Genomic DNA, 18,391 nt, shown 5'->3' with positions numbered 1-18,391 from the left:
GAGGAAGGCCCTTCTTGTCAATCTTCCCCTGGTTAAGGAGCTTCTCTGCGCAGGGACCTCAGGTCCAAAGGATGTGCTCTGTTCCTGGCACTGCTTTCTTGGTGGTGTGAGGTCCCCATGTCTCTCTGCTCACTTCTCTCTTTTCTGTCTCAAAAGAGATTGGCTTAAGATACTATCTAATCTTGTAGATCTCATCAATATAACTGCCACTAATCCATCTCATTACATCATAGTGATAGGATTTATAACACATGAGAAATCACATTAGATGACAAAATGGTAGACAATCATACAATACTGGGAAACATAGCCCAGCCAAGTTGACAGATATTTTTGGGGGACATGATTCAATCCATGACAGCGCCCATCAACAGATGAATGGATAAACAAATTATTGTATATACACACAATGGAATACTACACAATGATAAAGAACGATGAATCTGGGAAACATCTCACAACATGGATGAATCTGGAGGGTATTATGCTGAGTGAAATAAGTCAATCACAAAAGGACAAATATTCTGTAAGACCACTATTATAAAAACTGCAGAAAAGGTTTACAGATAGGAAAAAAAAAATCTTTGATGGTTATGAGGGAGGGTTAGAATTGGGGAGAGGGAATCACTAATTAGTAGACAAATGGTAACTTTGGTGAAGGGGAAGCCAACACACAATATAAGGGAAGTCAGCACAACTTGACCAATGCAAAGTCATAGAAGCTTCATAGACACATCCAAATACCTCGAGGGACCGAGTTACTGGAGCTGAGGGTTGGGGTCTATGGTCTTGGGAGGGCATGTAGGTCAATTGGCATAAAGTAGCCCATAAAGAAAATGTTCTACATCCGACTTTGGTGAGTAGTGTCTATGGTCTTGAAAGCTGCTGGTCCCATCCCATCTGGAGCAAAGGAGAATGAAGAAAACCAAAGATACGAGGAAAATATTAGTCCAGAGAACTAATGGACCACATAAACCACAGTCCCCACCAGCCTTTGCCCAGAAAAAGTACCACCACCGACTGTTCTGACAGTAATCACAGTAAAGGGCCCCAGACAGAGCGGGATAAAAATGTAGAACAAAATTCAAACTAAAAGAAAAAGACCGGACTTACTGGTCTGACAGAGACTGGAGGAACCCCAGAGACTATGATCCCCAGACACCCTGCTGATTCAGAACTGAAGCCACTCCCGAAGTCCTCCTTTAAAGCTAGAGATTAGAGAAGTCTATGAAAGAAACAACAATATATATGCGAAATTGAGAAATCTACCCATAGAATCTGTTTACACTTGAAAAGGAGTTCCAGGTGCAGGAGTTCCAGTTACAGGTTCTCTCATTCTAGGCTTGAGTGGCATTGCTTTTGGGAATTTCAATTCGAAGAAATGCAGCAACTGTTTTTCCTCTAGAATGTATGCTCCACAAAGATAGGACATTGTCTTGTTCACTTCTGTTTTCTCACCACTGAGCACAAGATTTTCACTCAGAAGATATTTGTTGAATGAATGAGAGGTACATACCAGATACAGTGATTGGTGCTAGGGACATAAAGATAAAAACATAGCCCTTGCCCTCAAGAAGCTTACGCTCTAATAGAGAAGTGAGACACATGTTCTACATGAAGAATGAAACAGGTGCTAGAGACATAAACTCAATGCTATTGGAGCGCAGAAGAGGCAATAATGAAGTGTTGGTACATGACACATGGTTATTATTGGTCTATGCATGGTCTTGTTTTACGTATGTACTTTTGTATTCAGTTACCAATTTAATTATGTAAATTTTAATAATAAGCATCTGTAAACCCATCACCTAACCCAGAACTGAAATATTGACAATAACTCACATCATCTTTTGATTCCTTCTCTATCCCATGCTTTTGCTTCCACAGCCATCTCCTCCCTCACAAGGTAAACACCTTCCTGAGATTTGTGTTAACCATCCCTTTGTTTTTTAAAAAACAAAATTTATTTTGAAACAATCACAAACTTACAGCAAAATTGAAAGTACTGCACAGGAAACTTTTTTCCCGCTGAACCATTTGGGAATAAGGCCGTTAGGCCCAACATCCCCAAATACTTTAGTATATATTTTCCATGTACAGGAACATTTTCCTACATAACCACAGCCATCAAAATCAGGAAATTAGCATTGCCCATACTTACCATCTAGTACTTAGACCTCATTCAAGTTTCATCAATCTTGGACCGATAATGTCCTTTATAGGAAAAAAATATCCAGTTTGGAATCATTGCTTGCATTTTGTTTTCATGTCTCCTTTAGCCTGAAACAGTTCCTCAGTTTTTCTTTGACTTTTATGACCTTGAAATTTTTTTTTTAAGATTACAGACCAGTTATTTTGTAGAATGTCTGTCAGTTAGGACTTGTCTGATGATTAGATTCAGTTATTTGTCTTCAGCAGGAATATCACAGAAGGGATGCTGGTTTCTCATTCTGTCAGGTGTCTACTTCATGGGCTTCAATTTAAGTAAAAACAGTAGTGAGAAGGCCTGGCCTTGGGTTTAGATGAGCTGTCCAAAGAAACAAATAAATAGGAAAAAAAAAAACTACATTATCTCTGCCAAGGAGAGACCAACATTAGAAGTGCCATGTGAACCATGTCTCCTTTGGTTCATTATAAGACTTTTCTCGTGGTGTAACCTGGAGGGCTCCTCTCTTTAGGCAAACATCTACCATTTTCAGGTGACACTTCAGTTAAACTTGTGGTCTAACAATACAAGTGGTTTACCCCTGACACCCCGGAGACAGCAGAGTCAAGGTTTTTTTTTTTTTTTTTTGTCAGAGTTTTGTGTGTGTGGAGAAGGGGAAAGTGTAGAAAACTCAAAACCCAGCGTATAGAGGCCGTGGTTCTGACCCCAGACATCTGTCCCTCTTATTTGCGTGACCATCCTTTTAGATGAGTAGCAAGGTTTTGGGATGTGAGGACTTGGAGTACTGGGGAATGGATGATAGAATATTGGATACCACAATCCACCATTTTTATATTTAACAATTGTTCAATATGTTTTTGTTAAAATGTTAAAAGTAATGATACACTCAGTGAAGAAAACATGAAAATCATAGCAAAGAGGGAGACATATTGACTCATTAATTCTACCATTCCAGTACCCAAGTTTCTGGTATGTTCTTCTAGCTGCGTTCCCAGTTTCATTCCTCTTCTCCCTCCTTCCCTCCCTCCTTTCTTTTCTTTCCTTTCCCTCCCTTTTTAAAATAATGAAATAGTTCAAATATAAAGAAATGTACCCACTACCTAGATTCAACTGATGTTAACATTTTGCCATTTTTGCTCCAGATCTTTTATTTTTTTAAGCAATAAAATGTCAATGGCCCCTCTGTATGTGTTTCTGATTGCTTTGCTGTTCCTCCTTGTGCAGAGGAAATCCCTACTATGAAGTTTGTGTATGTCTTTCCAGTCCGTTATAATTTTACTGCAAAGTCACAAAACATACAGCATTGTTTTAATTTTTACGTAATTGATATCACACCCTATTTATTGTTATTCAACTTGGTTTTTATTCACTATACATTGTGATTTTGAAATTTCACCTTCTTGTTTCGTGTAGATTCAGTTCACTCATTTTTAACTTTTATAGCTTTCTGTTGTTGGAATACACCAATATTGATTTATCCATTTTTATAGTAGTGGTTTATACGGTTGTTCTTAGTACTGGCAGTGTTGCAGTGAGCATCCTAACACGTGGTTCCTTGTGTCCTATGCAGGAGTTCCTATGGCACATAATCTAGAAGAGGAATGAGTGGCTGATTTGACAGATAGTTTCAAATGTAGAGCAAAATCTCTCTCCAAAGTAGTTGTACCAATTACATTGCTGCCAGCAGAACTTGAGAGTTCCTCTCTCATGACATCTTTGCCAGTTTAATTTTTGCCAATCTGATGGATGTGAATTGATTTTTGTTTCTATGACATATTGTGCTGATTTCTAGTGAGGTTGAATATTCTTCCTTCCATCTTAACATTGTGTGGTATTTGGTTAAAATTCTGGTTATTTTTTTTTTCCCTGTAAATACCTGTTCAAGTTTGTCATTTTTTCCCTGTTGGGCTATTATCATTATATTTTCTGGGTTGTAATTCTGTGTTATATGTATTGAAAATACTTTCTCCTAATCTGGATTTTTCTTCAAATTTTATGTGCCTTTTATTGCACAGAAATTTTGCATTTTAATGTAATGAAATATATCCATATTTTTCCTTATGGATTGTGTTTTGTAAGTTTTATTTAAAGAGTCTTTTCCTACCTCATGATTGTGAAGAAATTCTTTATTTTTGCTCAAAGATTTTGCTTTCACAGTTAGGTCTTGTAATCTATCTGGTATTGTTTTTGCAGTATGGTGTGAGATAGGGCTCTAAATTAGCTTTTTTTTGGAAAAAAATGCATAGCCAGTTAATCCCAGCATATTTATTAATCTTCTCCCCCACTGATTAATAATTCCACTTTATCATATTCCAAGTTTGACATATGTGTAAGTATAAATATTATATGCATATATATATTCTCTTTCATTATATATAGTTTGCAGCGTTGGCTTTTTTTTGCTTAGAGTATTTTCACATACCTTTTTCCCGTTCCAGACTTGATTAGTGACTGTATAATGTTTGTTGACATACAATCGTTTGTTTGCCTGTTTCCCTATCGTCAGACATTTGATTTTCACTGTAACAAGCAATGTGTAATGAGCATGCCTTAGAATGCCGAAGTATCAGTAAAGTGAGGCTGTGCACCGTGGGTATATTTATCTCTCTAACAGGAAGCGGGTGTCTCAGTCCCTTTCCTCCTATGTGGAGGGTCCCCCCAGTAGATTACGCATCTCAAGTTGTCTCTGGATGAGTGAGTGTTGTTCTTATGGTCATGAAGCTATGCCACTCGGATACCCCTTCAGGGAAGGGCTGGTTGTTTCAGCTGCAGGCACTATTGTCTACAGACAGCTCTCAGCCCCTTCAGGTATTGCCTGAGCTTCTGAGAGTATTTTACCCAAGGACACACCCTTCCCAAAGGTGAATCACATCCAGTGAATGACTGAGGCAGGCATATAAAGGCCCAGCCATTTCACCCCAACATGAGACAACTTTTATCATTCATTTTTAGCTCCAGGGTTCCTCATGGTGTTGTTCAAAGCTGTTGTTGAGTCTACATCACAGTTTGACTTCTCCTTCCATCCAGACCTGCTTTCTTCCCTGACCCTCTATAGGTGTTGATGCCTAATAAACGTCCTGTGCACTAAACTCCATCCTAGAAGCTGCATCCCAGAGAATCTCAACCTGTGACAGTTGTTCTCTCTGCTTAGAAACAGGAATATGTCCAAAGTCTCTCTCTACCTAGGTTGATCATATGGAGGCTAGGATAACTTGGGGGAAGGGAGTGCTCTTGCTAGGAGATGGCTCTCTTGACACCAGGGCTTCAAACCGGTTTGTTCAGGTTCAAACCCATTGCTGGGAATTTGCATTTCTCATAAGTTACCTGCTGAGATTTTGCATTTCCACCCCAGATATACTGAATCAGAATCTACATTTTAACAAGATCCACAGGCGATTCTTATGTATAACTTCCTAGAACTTGTTAGAAATGCAAATTCTCAGCAGGGGTTGGAACTGGAAAGCACCAGTTCCAAGTCCTTCTGGGCACTTAGAAATGTGCCATGTCGAGTTGGAGAATCTCACAGTTCCTAGAGGGCAGGGGAGACCTAGTTCAACTCTGAATATGGAGAGAAATGGGGACAGGGCAGGAAGGGAGAGGCAATAGATTATTAAAAATTTGTTTTATATTCAAAATATATTTTGGAAAGTAAGATTATTTGAGTTACATGCATAATATTTAAAACTAAGTTTATTGTTTCCATTATAAAAGTAATACATGCTTGTTATAGAAAATTTAGCAGGATGAAGAAAATCAATTATCGTACTCTTCTATGCATTTTAAAAATTTGATTGTTTTACATTATTTTAAATCATCCCATTTATATAATTTTGTTATAGTAATTTTTCACTTAATGTTACAACATAAGCTTTTTTTCATGCTATCATAATCTCTTCATAAGTAGCGTTTTTAATGGTTGTGTTATATAGTGTCGCTGTGAGTTGGAATTGACTCGATGGGTTAGTTAGTTGTATAGGGAACCCTGGTTAAACGTTCCATTGCTTTCCAAAAGGTCGGCAGTTCGAATCCACCAACCACTCCTTAGAAACCCTGTGGGGCAGGCCAGTTCTACTCTGTCTTATAGGGTTGCTATGAGTCAGAATCCACTTGATGGCAGTGAGTTTGGGTTTTTTTAATGTTATTTTTTATGTTATATAGGGTCTCTATGAGTCGGAATTTACTCGATGGCATTGGGTATGTTGTATTATGTCCGATGAATGTACTACGGTTTATTTAAGCATAATATTAAATATTGAATTGCTTATAGTCTTTTGCTATTATAAATGACATTGCAAAGAAACCTTTGTGTGTATATTTTTTTCCCATGTTTAATATTTCCTTGGGATAGATTCCTAGAACTGTAATGACTGGATCGATGGTTTTGAACATAGGTTTTGATTCATGTTGCTAAATTGCTTTCCTAAAGGGTAATGCTGGTTTTTATGTTCACTTTTTGATATGGAATAATGAGCAGTGTGTAATTTTGTACTGATCTGTGTAGCCAGAGACCAGGTGGGGAGACCTACAGCAAAGATGAACACAGAACTGGATTTCTCTGGTTGGGGGTCCTTTCCAAATGGGCATGGTTCAGCCTTTACCACCTCCTCACTTTCAATTTCTATACTCTACATCTCTCATGCAAAATACAAGTGGAACAAGGGCGGTTACTCAGTATCTCATCCTTTATGGGGTTTTGAATAACCTCCTAGTAGAGAGTGTCCTTGCCTATTATGGTTACATATACCTGTAGGTGAATGTGTGACCAGGGTGGTGATAACCCAAGAATTGGGGGTCAGACTATGATGTCTAGAGGGAAAGTTCTCTGAATTCAAGGTTACCATTTTAAAGTTCAGGGCCTGCTACAGCTTCTAAGGAGGTTAAGGATCCAGCATTCACTAGAATTCAATATGTAATATTCTAAGAATGATCCAGTCCCAACTTCCAAGTAAGTTTAAATTTTAGAATAATAGCTACAGGCTTTCTGAGTTTGTGGTTTTAAGAGTATCAGGACTCATCAAGAAATTCTCTTGTAGCCATGCCTTGGTGAGAAGTTTGTGAATAAACATCCGGTTCCTCTATTTAAGCCCTCATTTCCTACAAACATACCAAGAACCGCTTTGCATTTCTTTTTTCATTAAGATAAGACATTCGATTTGCCCTTGTTATCCTCCACCCAAATTCACTTCATAAGATACTGGTTTTTGGGCATCATAAACACCCAGTTCTACTGGGTTGTCTTTGACTGCTGGAGAAGTTGTGGGCCGTGTTTGAGTCACACACATTTTACTGCGTCTCCCCTGGCATGAGATTCATGTACATTGGCATCTTCTCAGAGTGAAGTTGACTCTCTCTCTCTCTCTATCCCGATTCCAGAATTTCGTTTGGCACGTTGTGATTCCAAAATAGTTTGAGGCTCCTTTTGATTGGCTCTGGCAATCTTGGCCCGGCCAGGTTCACTCTGAGAGGTCCCCTGTCCCTTAAGGAATGGCCACAGAAGCTTTTGCTCTGCGTTCTAATAGCCCCTCTTGCATGGACTATGCCAAGGCAGTGCTTTGAAACATGCATCCATACCATGTGGCTTTTCTTGCTGCAGTTTCTGTTCTTTTTTTTTATTGTAGGATCGGGAGACTCACCGCCAGAAGACGATGAAGCTGAGTATTCACACGCTAGATATAAAGGTGAATGCTTTGCTTATGTGCTGTTAAGGACCCGCTGATGCCAGGAGAACTTTCCTTTTTGCCCTGTGGAGCAGACTGTAATAAAGTGACCAGACGACACATTTAAGTTTTAATTACCTGTACAGGAAAAATATTTTAAAAGAAATACACATATGCTCCTATTAAAAAAAAAAACAAACACATTTGGAAATCTCTAAGTGCTGTCCTTCGGCACCTGGATGGTCATTTTATTCTCTTAAGTTTCTTTTCTATCCTCACGTCTGCAAAGCCAAGCTCTAGCTGATGAAAGTGAAAATCAAGCTGTGAGCTCTGCCTGATTCATACATTACGGCCAGGATCGTTCAGAGTAAGCCACTCGAGGTCAGGTCTGGACCCAGAGCTGTTAATGTCCTGAGATGAATGGGGAATGAGAAAACTTGATTTTCATAAGCTCATTTCATCGTGCTCTTTCTGAGCCCAGCTTGTCTTCTGAAATGATGAGTAAAGTGTGTCGCCCAGTTAGCCTTTAATTTAATGATAAAGAACTCTGCACATCTCCAGCACCCCACCCCCAGCAGGTATAAAAAGCCTAATCAAGAACCTTCTATGCAGGCTCAGGTAAGTTTGACCCTATACGTTTCTACTGGTGAGCCATATCTCTGATGCTTTGCGAGACCCAAGGGAAGTGAAGGTAAATTTAGATGCTCTCTCTTTCTCTGAATCTGGTTCCTCTTACAGTGGAAGGATAATCTGAAGAAAATTGGTGAGTAAAGTTGCACTGTGGCATTTTGCCCGGGATATTTGTCCACATTTTGGCAAGAGGACACTGCCCTACTCTGTTGTGATAGTTCTGTGTTATAGTAGAATCAGGGTAGTGCTGGTGGGAATCTGCTTTCTAATATAATGACTGGTATCTATGTTGGAGCATGTCTCCCACCGTATTTCTCATTTGCTTGTACCCTGTGAATGCAAACACTTGTTCCTATCCACAGCTCCTATGTTCATAGCCTCAGGGATTAACCAGTCAAGCAAATCACACACTTGTTAATTAGATATTTGGGGTAGGGAGGTATTCTGATTCATAAAACTTCTTAATTAATAGAGGATTTTAAAATCTCTTTTTCCTTTGAGTCCCTTGTTGAAAAATATTCCTATAATACATATGTGCACATGTGAGCCTTCGCACATATAGTAGGGGTTGTCTGGTGCCCTCAGGTCGTTGTTCCTAGTGTCAATGCTCACGTTACAGCATTGCAAGTGCACAAGGTAGACGAGATGACCAAATACGCGCCTCTCCTAGAGCCTACACTGAATGTTTCAGAATAAATCTCTTTTGGGAACTTGTTTTTGTTGTTAGCTTTCTAGTTTTAAAATTTAGAGGCAAACCATTGTGAACTGAAGGTTTAGCTCTGGATCCTCAGGGACCTGCACAGTGTCTGGCACAGAGTATATACTCAGTAAGTGTTTTTAAATTAACTGAAATTAAGGAGGAAAATTAAATTTAGCCAACATTTATTGTGTACCCAGTATGTGGCAAACATTGCTTTTGATTCTTTTACTTAGAATGTCATAAATATTCACACCAATTGAGGGAAGGGGGAACGTCTGTAGAGATCATGAGGATATTACTCCTTATTTACAAATATTTATGAACCAAGGATCAGAGAGGATAGGTGGCTTTCCCAGAGTCACACAGCTAGCAAGCATAAGACTTGGGTCTGAAATCCAGGTGCTTTAACTAACAGCCAGGGGTTGCTAATGGCACTGCATTAGTCTGCTACCTTACACTGCCTACCCAAGGAACTCCAGTTAAATGGAGTACTTACCACATTGGCTTAGTGGGGTGAAAAAGCTTTCCTGAATAATTATTGAGATTTATCCCTGAGTAAACCCTGTCTTAGCAGAAGTAGGATAAAAGCTTGCTTTCTTTCTCTAAACCTCTATGTTAATCATTTTGATAATTCACCTTAACTCATGGTGTTTGCATACACTTCAAATTCAAGTCACTCACTGAGGTTATAGTTGCTATCACTGCAGGGCTACTAAAGTTTCAAAATGTCTTCCAAAGATTTGTCTTGGAAAGTAATGAAAAAAAATAAATCTCCTTTCGTGAGTAAAAGAAACCAAGATTTTTCCACATGTTGACAGCAGCGTAGCTTTTGGATGTACAGCCAGCACTGCTAGGAGGACTTGAAGACCCAGAATATGGGGAGAAATCTGCTAATCGCATGTCGCATTGAAATGTGTGAATTGTGATGTATGTACATGCAGGTTGTTCTCCAACGACCAATTCTCTCCTTGCCTCCGATGGAGATTTCATTTTTTTTTCTCTGGAGAGTGTACGGTCCTCAGTCAAGGGGTCCACAGTTAAGGCAATGGTGGAAAAGCAGTAAAGGAGACCCAATTTGCAAGTGAAGAGGAAGGCTGGAGATGGAGAAACTCGCGGAAACATTGCAGTCTAGAAGGGGAATGAGGGCAGACAGGGAAAGGAAGAGGAAATGAGGTAGTGAGGAGATTAGGGAGCATTGGGAAAGAGATGATAAAGAAGTAAAACGACAGATGATTTTATAAGATTTAGCACCATGGAAGTCTGCTGGAAAAAAATGCATCTTTGAGATTAAAAACACCAAGTGTGTTTTGTAGTTCCCTTATAGGTGATCTTTCCTCTTGCATTTGGAAAAGGAGACAGAGAGAGGGAGAGAAACCTACCTTACTTTTAAAAGCTGCAGGAGCCACTAGGTTCTAATTCAGTTTTGTTTGAGTGGTAGGTATCTATGGCTCTTTCCGGAATTTATCTCAGGGCCCTTTGATTGAAGAAGAAAGTGAGTGAAGTATCCCCAGCTTGTCAGTGTTAAGCAAACATATCTCAAGAGCTTTTCGGTTACTTGTGGCTTTGTCATTTCCTAGTTTCATGTTGACCAGGAGCCATTGTTAAAGAAAGAACTAAAGCATTTAAAATTGGTATAAGAACCCTTTTACACTTGAGAAGCAAATAATGGAGATATGTATGTTGTTTTATACTTCAGGGTCCAGAATTTTCTCATTTAAAAACGTTACTACATACAGGCTATATATATAGACCCCTAGAGGAAAGAACTTTGTTCAGGGAAGGTCTGTAGGCCTGGTCTGAGCTCCTGTAAGTTTATATCCGCGTGGAAAATTTATTCAGCTCTAGGTTAAGCCCTCTGTCTGGGCGGTACCAACTGTTAAATACTCAGCTACTAACCATAAAGATTAGAGGTTCAAATCTACCCAGAAGCATCTTAGGAGAAAGGCCTGACAATCTACTTCCAAAAGATTACAGCCACTGAAAACCCTATGGAGTACAGTTTTACTCTGAAACACATGGGGTCACCATGAGTCGAAATTGGCTTAGTGGCAACTGGTTTTTTTTTTGCTTCCTTGTTTTTTGTTTAGGCTAAGCCCTCAGGACATCACTTCTACCCAGCAAGTCTCAGAAATAGTACTTAAAAGTCCTGACTTTAGGACCCATTGCAGCTGTCTGCAAAACACTACATGACAGCATTAGCCCAAGGAAACGTGAAAGTACAAAAGTAAAAAGCAGTCTAAGTACAAGACCCAGACAGGATTGTTGGTTTTCATGGCTGAGAAAAAGAAGCACATCTTAAGGGCGATTCCTGGGAAAATAAAACAGGGTCTGTCCTACTTCCTGGCCACATGATGGCAGACTAATCCTACTCACTGACAGCTCAGGTGCTGGGGTGGGATGATGAGGCAGGCAGCTGTAGGGAAGTGGCCAGTGTTCATGGACTTGAGAGCCCTCAGGCTTGAGGGAGTGGTCACTGGCCCCACCTATTATGGGAAATCAGTGTAGTGGCCACTGTGGGAACTTCTTCCGCCGAGGAGCTAGTCCTGTCCTTATATTTTCGTGGATCTCAGAGAATGCCTTCCAAAGGCACAGAGGAGAAGTTCTGATGTATTAGTGTCACCCTAGCTGTCCTCTGGGCAACTATGTGACCAGTATTAAAACTCCCAGGAAGCTTGCCATTTGAAGAGGGTGTCACTCTCTATGATCTCACCTAAATGGGGCATGTCTGGGGACATTTGAAAAGGGAATCACTTCGCTGTGGGAAGCAATTATTCTGTGCTGTAAACCAAAATGATAGCCAGATGCGAAAACCTGGAAATTGTAGCTTCATTCACATTCATGAACAACAGTATTAAGGCCTTTTGCAGAGACTATGCATACAGATCCAGAGAAAATTCAAATTAGCTAATTATTGACCTCTTCCACTATGTATGGATGGCTCTTCTAGGGGCTCACAACGATATTAATTTGCCCTCAAGAGAATTATGTATCTAGTTAAGGGAGCTACTAAAGAAAAACAAGCATTTGTTGAGTATTAACTATGTGCCAGACACTGTACTAGGTGCTTTATATGTATTATTTTTCTAGTCGTTATAACAGCCCTATGGCATAGGTATGCAGGTATTGACTCAGAGAGGTTAAGTAACTTGTCCAGGACCACACAGCTAGTAATGGAGGAGCCTGGGTCCCTATTCAGATATGTCTGACACCTAGACCCATGATCATAACCACCCTACCCAGAGACACATTAAAAGACATGGGACACTATTTGGAGGTCAAAATTTGGAATGCAGCCAACCAGGGACTGCGAGTATGAGGAGACACATTTTCTGAAGATGTCACTTCCTATTTCTTCCCTCTCTTATTTCTGCTACCTGCAGATACCCCGTGGTGTTCCCCCATCAAAGTGAAGTACGGGAATGTGCACTGCAGGGCCCCTCAAGGAGGATACTACAAAACAGCCCTGGGAACCAGGTGTGATGTTCGCTGCCAGAAAGGCTATGAGCTGCATGGCTCTTCCCAGCTGATCTGCCAGTCAAACAAAAGGTGGTCTGACAAGGTCATCTGTAAACGTGAGTATCCCAGCCCTGTTTGGAGTCCTCAGGGCCAACATTCTTTGCTTTGAGATCAGGGCTTTTTACTGAACCTGTTATGGTCTTTGATAAGAAAAACTCCCTTTGTGAGTGGAAGCCAGAGAAGGGTTTCTAAGACATGGTGGAGGTGAGATGGCACCTTTCAGAGAGAAGGGTGTGGGAAAGAACAGAGCTTTGTTCAGCAAACAGGTTGTGTTTGTTCACTAAGTGCTGGACCCTGAAGAGGTACTAGGAATTATAACAATAAGACACAGGCCCTGCTGTCAAAGGTCTCACAGTGTAGCATCAGAATCAGCGGGGCAGAGGCGTCAACTGTGAAATAAGTACAAGAATGAAGCTAAGTCACGGACTCATGGTAGTGGGGGAGGGGAGTGTCTCCCAAAGGGTGGGGCTTAGGGAAGCAGAGAAAGAAGAGTCAGCAGAGAAGAGATGCTTTATTCCATGAAGGGAGTGTTTCTCAGAGCAGAAGAACACTTCAGGGGCTGACTTTTAGCTTCATGAAACATCATATCCCATTTGGAAAACTGCAAGTGGCATGCCATTATGGAAACACATTTTAGATGCCATTGTTATTCAAAATGGCCACCATTTATTGAGCACCTGTGTGAGCCAGGCAGATTGCATGCATTCAGCTTTTGCAGCAACACTATTGAAATAAAAAAAAAAAATTTTTTTCAGCACTATTGAAATGAGTGTTATTAATTTAGCTATATTGGTCAGGAAACTGAGGCTAAGGGATGTAGCCATGTGGTGTGTGTACACTTATACAGCTGTGTGGCTGTAGTGTACACTGTCGGTGCTTGACTCAGATCTCCCTGGATCTCCTTTTACCAGTTCTGGGGGCTTCTGAGTGTTTTGCTCCCAAGGGCTTACACCTTTGGCCCTCTTCAGAGGAAGAAGATGCTCCACTCCTTCAGAGGACTGTTCTCTGTTCCTATAAGGGAGAGCATCCTGTAGCTGCTCAGTGGCTGACTGGTAAAGGAGTATGGAAGCCCAACTTTCTTGCCTGGTGGCAGGACAAATTCTGAAGTGTCATTCATGCTCTAGAGCTCATCTGCAGGATCAGGCTGAGACTGACTTTGTCCAACGTTGCACCTGTATTTATTTATTTATTTTATTGTGCTTTAAGAGAAAGTTTACAGTTCAAGTTAGTTTCTCATACAAAAATTTATACGCACATTGCTATGTGACCCTAGTTGCTCTCCCTGTAATGTGATGGCACACTCTTCCTTTCCACCCTGTATTTCCCATGTCCATTCAATGAGATTGCACCTTTTTTAGCGTCCTCCCTTTCCTGTCCGGCTCCTCGACTGCCTCACTGGTCTCCCCAGGGAGCACTTCCTTAATAAATCACTTGCATACATTCCCTCATCTCAGGGTCTGCTTCTGGGAACCCAGCCTAAGACAGTGGCCTAATTGAAATGCCAGCCTAAGCCATTCTGACCGGAAACCTTGTATCCCTTCTTATGTGACATCCAACTACCCATTGTTTCTCTAATTCCATCTATTATATTTAAATTAACTTGTTACCCTATGATTTCAGAGTTTCTGAACATTAAGGACAGATCTCTGGGTGAAAACTGAGAAATGCTGAATATCTGGTTTTCCCTTTTTCAGAAAAGCGATGTCCTACCCTTGTCATGCCAGCAAATGGAGGGTTTAAGTGTGTAGATGGCGCCTACTTTAACTCCCAGTGTGAGTATTATTGCTCCCCAGGATACACATTGAAAGGGGAGCGGACAGTCACGTGTATGGACAACAAAGCCTGGAGCGGCAGACCAGCTTCCTGTGTGGGTAAGAATATGCTGCAGCCCTCAGGAGCCACGTACTTTGAGGGGGCAGGGGGGTGTCTATACAGTGGATTTTTTTTTTCAGTTTTTAAATTTATTAATACTTTTCAATAATTTATTTTATTTTTGTTATTGTTGAAAATGTACACAGCAAAACCATACACCAGTTCAACAATTTCTACATGTACAATTCTGTGACATTGGTTACATTCTTCAAGTTGTGCAGCCATTCTCACCCTCCTTTTCCAAATTATTCCTCCACCATTAACATGAACTCACAGCTCCCTAAGCTTCTTCGCTAACCTTTCAAGTTGCTGTTGTCAGTTTGATCCCACATAGATAGATCTTTAAAAGAGTATGATGCTCAAGGCAGTCAGTCTTTACTGGCTAAGTGCTTGGCTGCTAAACAAAATGTTGACAGTTCGAACCCACCCAGTGGCTACATGGGAGAAAGACCCAAAGATCTGCTTCAGTAAAGATTACAGCCAAGAAAGCCCTGTGGGGCACTTCTGCCCTTCACATGGGGTTGCTATGAGTTGGAATCGACTTGATGGCACCCAGCAACAACAACAACATTGTTTGGTTTAAAGAAGACTTCAAGGGATAGTTTTGGTTTAAGATTTATCCCCTGTGTGAAGAACCCAGCGTTGCTTTCAGTAGCTCTCTTCATCCCTAGTTCTCTGGCTAAGCCCTAGAGTTAGTCTCTGTCCTAGAACTGACTTCGCAGTTGATGGTGTTCACCTGAATTTGTCTCTATCTTGGCTTGCTATCGAGGCAGCTCCAGGCTGGCAGAGGTGTGGCACATACCTGCTGCTTTAGTTCAGGGTCTATAGTGTAGCATTGAGGAGAGTGACATTTGCAAGTACAGTCCTACAGAGGGGCATCTATTTTTTTTTTCAGCTGAGCAGAAGTAGTTCTTTCATCATTGACTCTGGTGGTCAGCATTCAGTTTGCTCAGCTGGAAGGGATTTGGGTATTTCATCTTACTCTGGGTTTGTTCTGGGTTTGTTGGGCAGTGGTCCACACAGTGTGGTCCCTGGACCACCACCATCATCATCACCTGGGAACTTGTTAGAAATCCAGATTCTCCACCCTACTGTAGACCTGCTGAATCCAAAACTCTAGGGATTGGACCCAGTAACCTGTGTTTTAACAAGCCTTCCAGGGATTCTGATGTGTTGCCATTGATCTAAGACAGTGCTTCTCAAACTTTAATGTGCATAGTAATTAACATGGGAATCTTGGTGAAACAGCAGATTCTAATTCAGCAGGTCTGGAGTCGGGCCTGGAGTCCCCCGATGGTTCAAATAGTTAAGATCTCGGCTGCTAACTGAAAGTTTGCTGGTTTGAGTCCATCCATCCAGAGGCACTTCAGAAGAAAGGCCTGGCCATCTACTTCCAAAAAATCAGCCATTGAAAACACACACAGTTCTACTTTGACACAAATGGGATCGCTGTGAGTCGGAATTGACTCGAAGGCAACTGGTGGTGGTGGTGGTGTGAGACCTGAGACTCTGCTAGTCCATGACAACGCACTGAGTAGCAGGGCTCTAGGGCAGGGGTTCACCAGCTTGGCACTATTGACATTTTGGGCTAGATAATTCTTTGTTTGGGGGGTAGAGCTGTCCTCTGTGTTAAGGAGCCCTGGTGGTGCAGTGGCTGGCTGCTAACTGAAAGGTCGGTAGTTTGAACCCACCAGCCGCTCCACGAAAGAAAGATGTGGCAGTCTGCTTCCATAAAGATTTATAGCCTTGGAAACCCTATGGGACAGTTCTACTCTGTCTTATAGGGTTGCTATGAGTCGTCATCAACTCGATGGCAATGGGTTTGCTTTTTTGTTGTTGTTTGTCCTCTGTGTTGTAGAAGGACATTCTACTTACTAGATACCAGTAGCACTCCTTTCCAGTTGTGAAACCAAAAATGTCTCTAGACATTGCCACACATGGGGGTTGGGGATGGAGATGGGGCAGAATCACTGCCCTATCGAGATCCATTGGTCTAAGAGTAGTAGTTCCCCATACTGGCTACTTATTAGAATCAGCTGAGCATCTTTTAAAGCCTAGGCATGCTGGCTCTACCCTAGAGATTCTGATGCAGGATCTAGGGACTCCAGGTCTGAGGTGGGGCAGGCAGAGAGAGTGTTACAAAAGCTTTCCAGCTGTTTTTGTGTGTAATTAAGATTGAGGACCATTGCCTTAGAGCAGTGGTTCTCAAGGTGTGGTCTCAGGACCAGCAATAATAATGGCACCTGGGAACTTGTTAGGAATGCAGATTCTCAGGTCGTACTCCAGGCCCATGGGATTAGAAACTTTGGGTACAGGGCCTGGCAATCTGCATTTCAACAAGCCCTCCAGGTGATTTTGATGCATGCTAAAGTTTAAGAATCTGCCTTAGAATGTCAGTCTTGGGAGGAACTTTAGTACTTTTCTACTTAAAATATTGCCTTGGACCAGCAGCATGGATTGGGGGAGTTTGTTAGAAACGTAGACCCTTAGGCTCCACCCCTGACTTGGAAAATCAAATTCCACACTTTAAGAAGATGCCCAGGGGATTTGCATGCATATTAAACTTGAGGCACACTGCCCTAGGGCAGTGATGTTCAATCCTGGCTGCCATTTGAATCTCTGGGGCACTGGTATTTTTTAGAAGCCAACCAACTGTATTAGGGGATCATTACTCATCAGCTGGCTGTTAGAGCTGCCAGAGCCCTTAGAGAGCATTCTAGTCTAATCCCCCATTTTGCAGATGAGGCCAGAAAGGTCAGTTGGCTTGCCCAAGGTTGTATAGATCCAAGCTTGGAACTACGTTTCTAGGCTCTCAGGCCTAAAGTTTCTGATTCCCGGGGCAGCTCTGGCACTAAGGGCGAAGGAAGTGTCTGAAGGAGTCTGGCTCTGCCCTGCTTGGATCTGTCCACCCTCTGGAGAACTGTTTGGCTCAGTCTCCTAATGTACTTTACCCTCCTAATGTACTCCCTCCTGACTGCTCAGCGTATGGGCTGGTCACTTCAGAGTAAGATGGAAATCTGATAGTACCTTCTATGGGAAGATGTGCAACAACTCCTCTGACCTTGGTTCCGGGGTTGTCTTCATGGCAACACCCAGGGGCAGATTAACCAGTGAGCACGTATGCAATGGCTTGCATGGAACAAGTACCCACGGGGTTAATTTTGTTTACTTGATAATCCCTGGTGAGCAATTTCACATCTTTGACATGGTGGAAGACAGGTGAAATTGTTTACTCCAGATTGGTGGGAAGGCACAGTTGGGCCCGTGCATACCTTGTTTATTGGGCAGTCCTGTCCTGGTGACGCCATTGTCCACTGTCTTTCCTGGTGGCATTAGCCATTCTGACTCTACAGTTCTGAGGTAAATGAACTACAGCCAAGGGACCTGGCCCATGGGGTGATCTAAATCCTGTGTCTGGGACATAGCCTGGACCAGACCTTGTATTCTTTTGGTAAGAGCCATAAAAAACCAAAACCAAACCCGTTGCTGTCGAGTTGATGCTGACTCATGGCGACCCTCTAGGACAGAGTAGAACTGCCCCATAGGGTGGATTCGAACTGCCGACCTTTTGGTTAGTAGCCGAGCTAACCAAGCTAACCAGGGTTCCAAAACCAAACCTGTTGCCATTAAGTCAGCTCTGACTTATAGTGCTGCCTAGGACAGAATAGAATTGCCCCATAGGTTTTCCAAGGAGCAGTTGGTGGATTTGAACTGCCAAACTTTTGGTTAGCAGCCCAGCTCTTAACCACTGCTCCACCAGGGCAAGAGCCATAAAAGAGCCATAGGTTCAAATAATTACTCAGTAAGTCGGTTCTGACTCATAGGACCTATAGAACAGAGTAGAACTGC

The 18,391-nt window shown here is 41.7% G+C and overlaps 1 protein-coding gene across 3 annotated transcripts in view; it reads left to right on the top strand.

The window, feature by feature from the left end:
* SRPX (sushi repeat containing protein X-linked) overlaps nt 1-18,391 on the top strand; it is a 125,551-nt gene that overhangs the window by 68,958 nt on the left and 38,202 nt on the right. For all 3 annotated transcript variants that reach the window (XM_010597753.2, XM_010597755.2, XM_010597754.2), the window contains exons 2-4: nt 7,786-7,845; nt 12,535-12,726; nt 14,365-14,541. In XM_010597753.2, coding sequence (XP_010596055.1) covers nt 7,786-7,845; nt 12,535-12,726; nt 14,365-14,541 — 429 coding nt within the window. The remainder of the gene's footprint in view (nt 1-7,785; nt 7,846-12,534; nt 12,727-14,364; nt 14,542-18,391) is intronic.

The sequence above is a fragment of the Loxodonta africana genome, chromosome X (assembly GCF_030014295.1).
Source record: "Loxodonta africana isolate mLoxAfr1 chromosome X, mLoxAfr1.hap2, whole genome shotgun sequence".
Lineage (NCBI taxonomy): Eukaryota > Metazoa > Chordata > Mammalia > Proboscidea > Elephantidae > Loxodonta > Loxodonta africana.
This window is presented reverse-complemented; position numbering and strand designations above follow the sequence as displayed.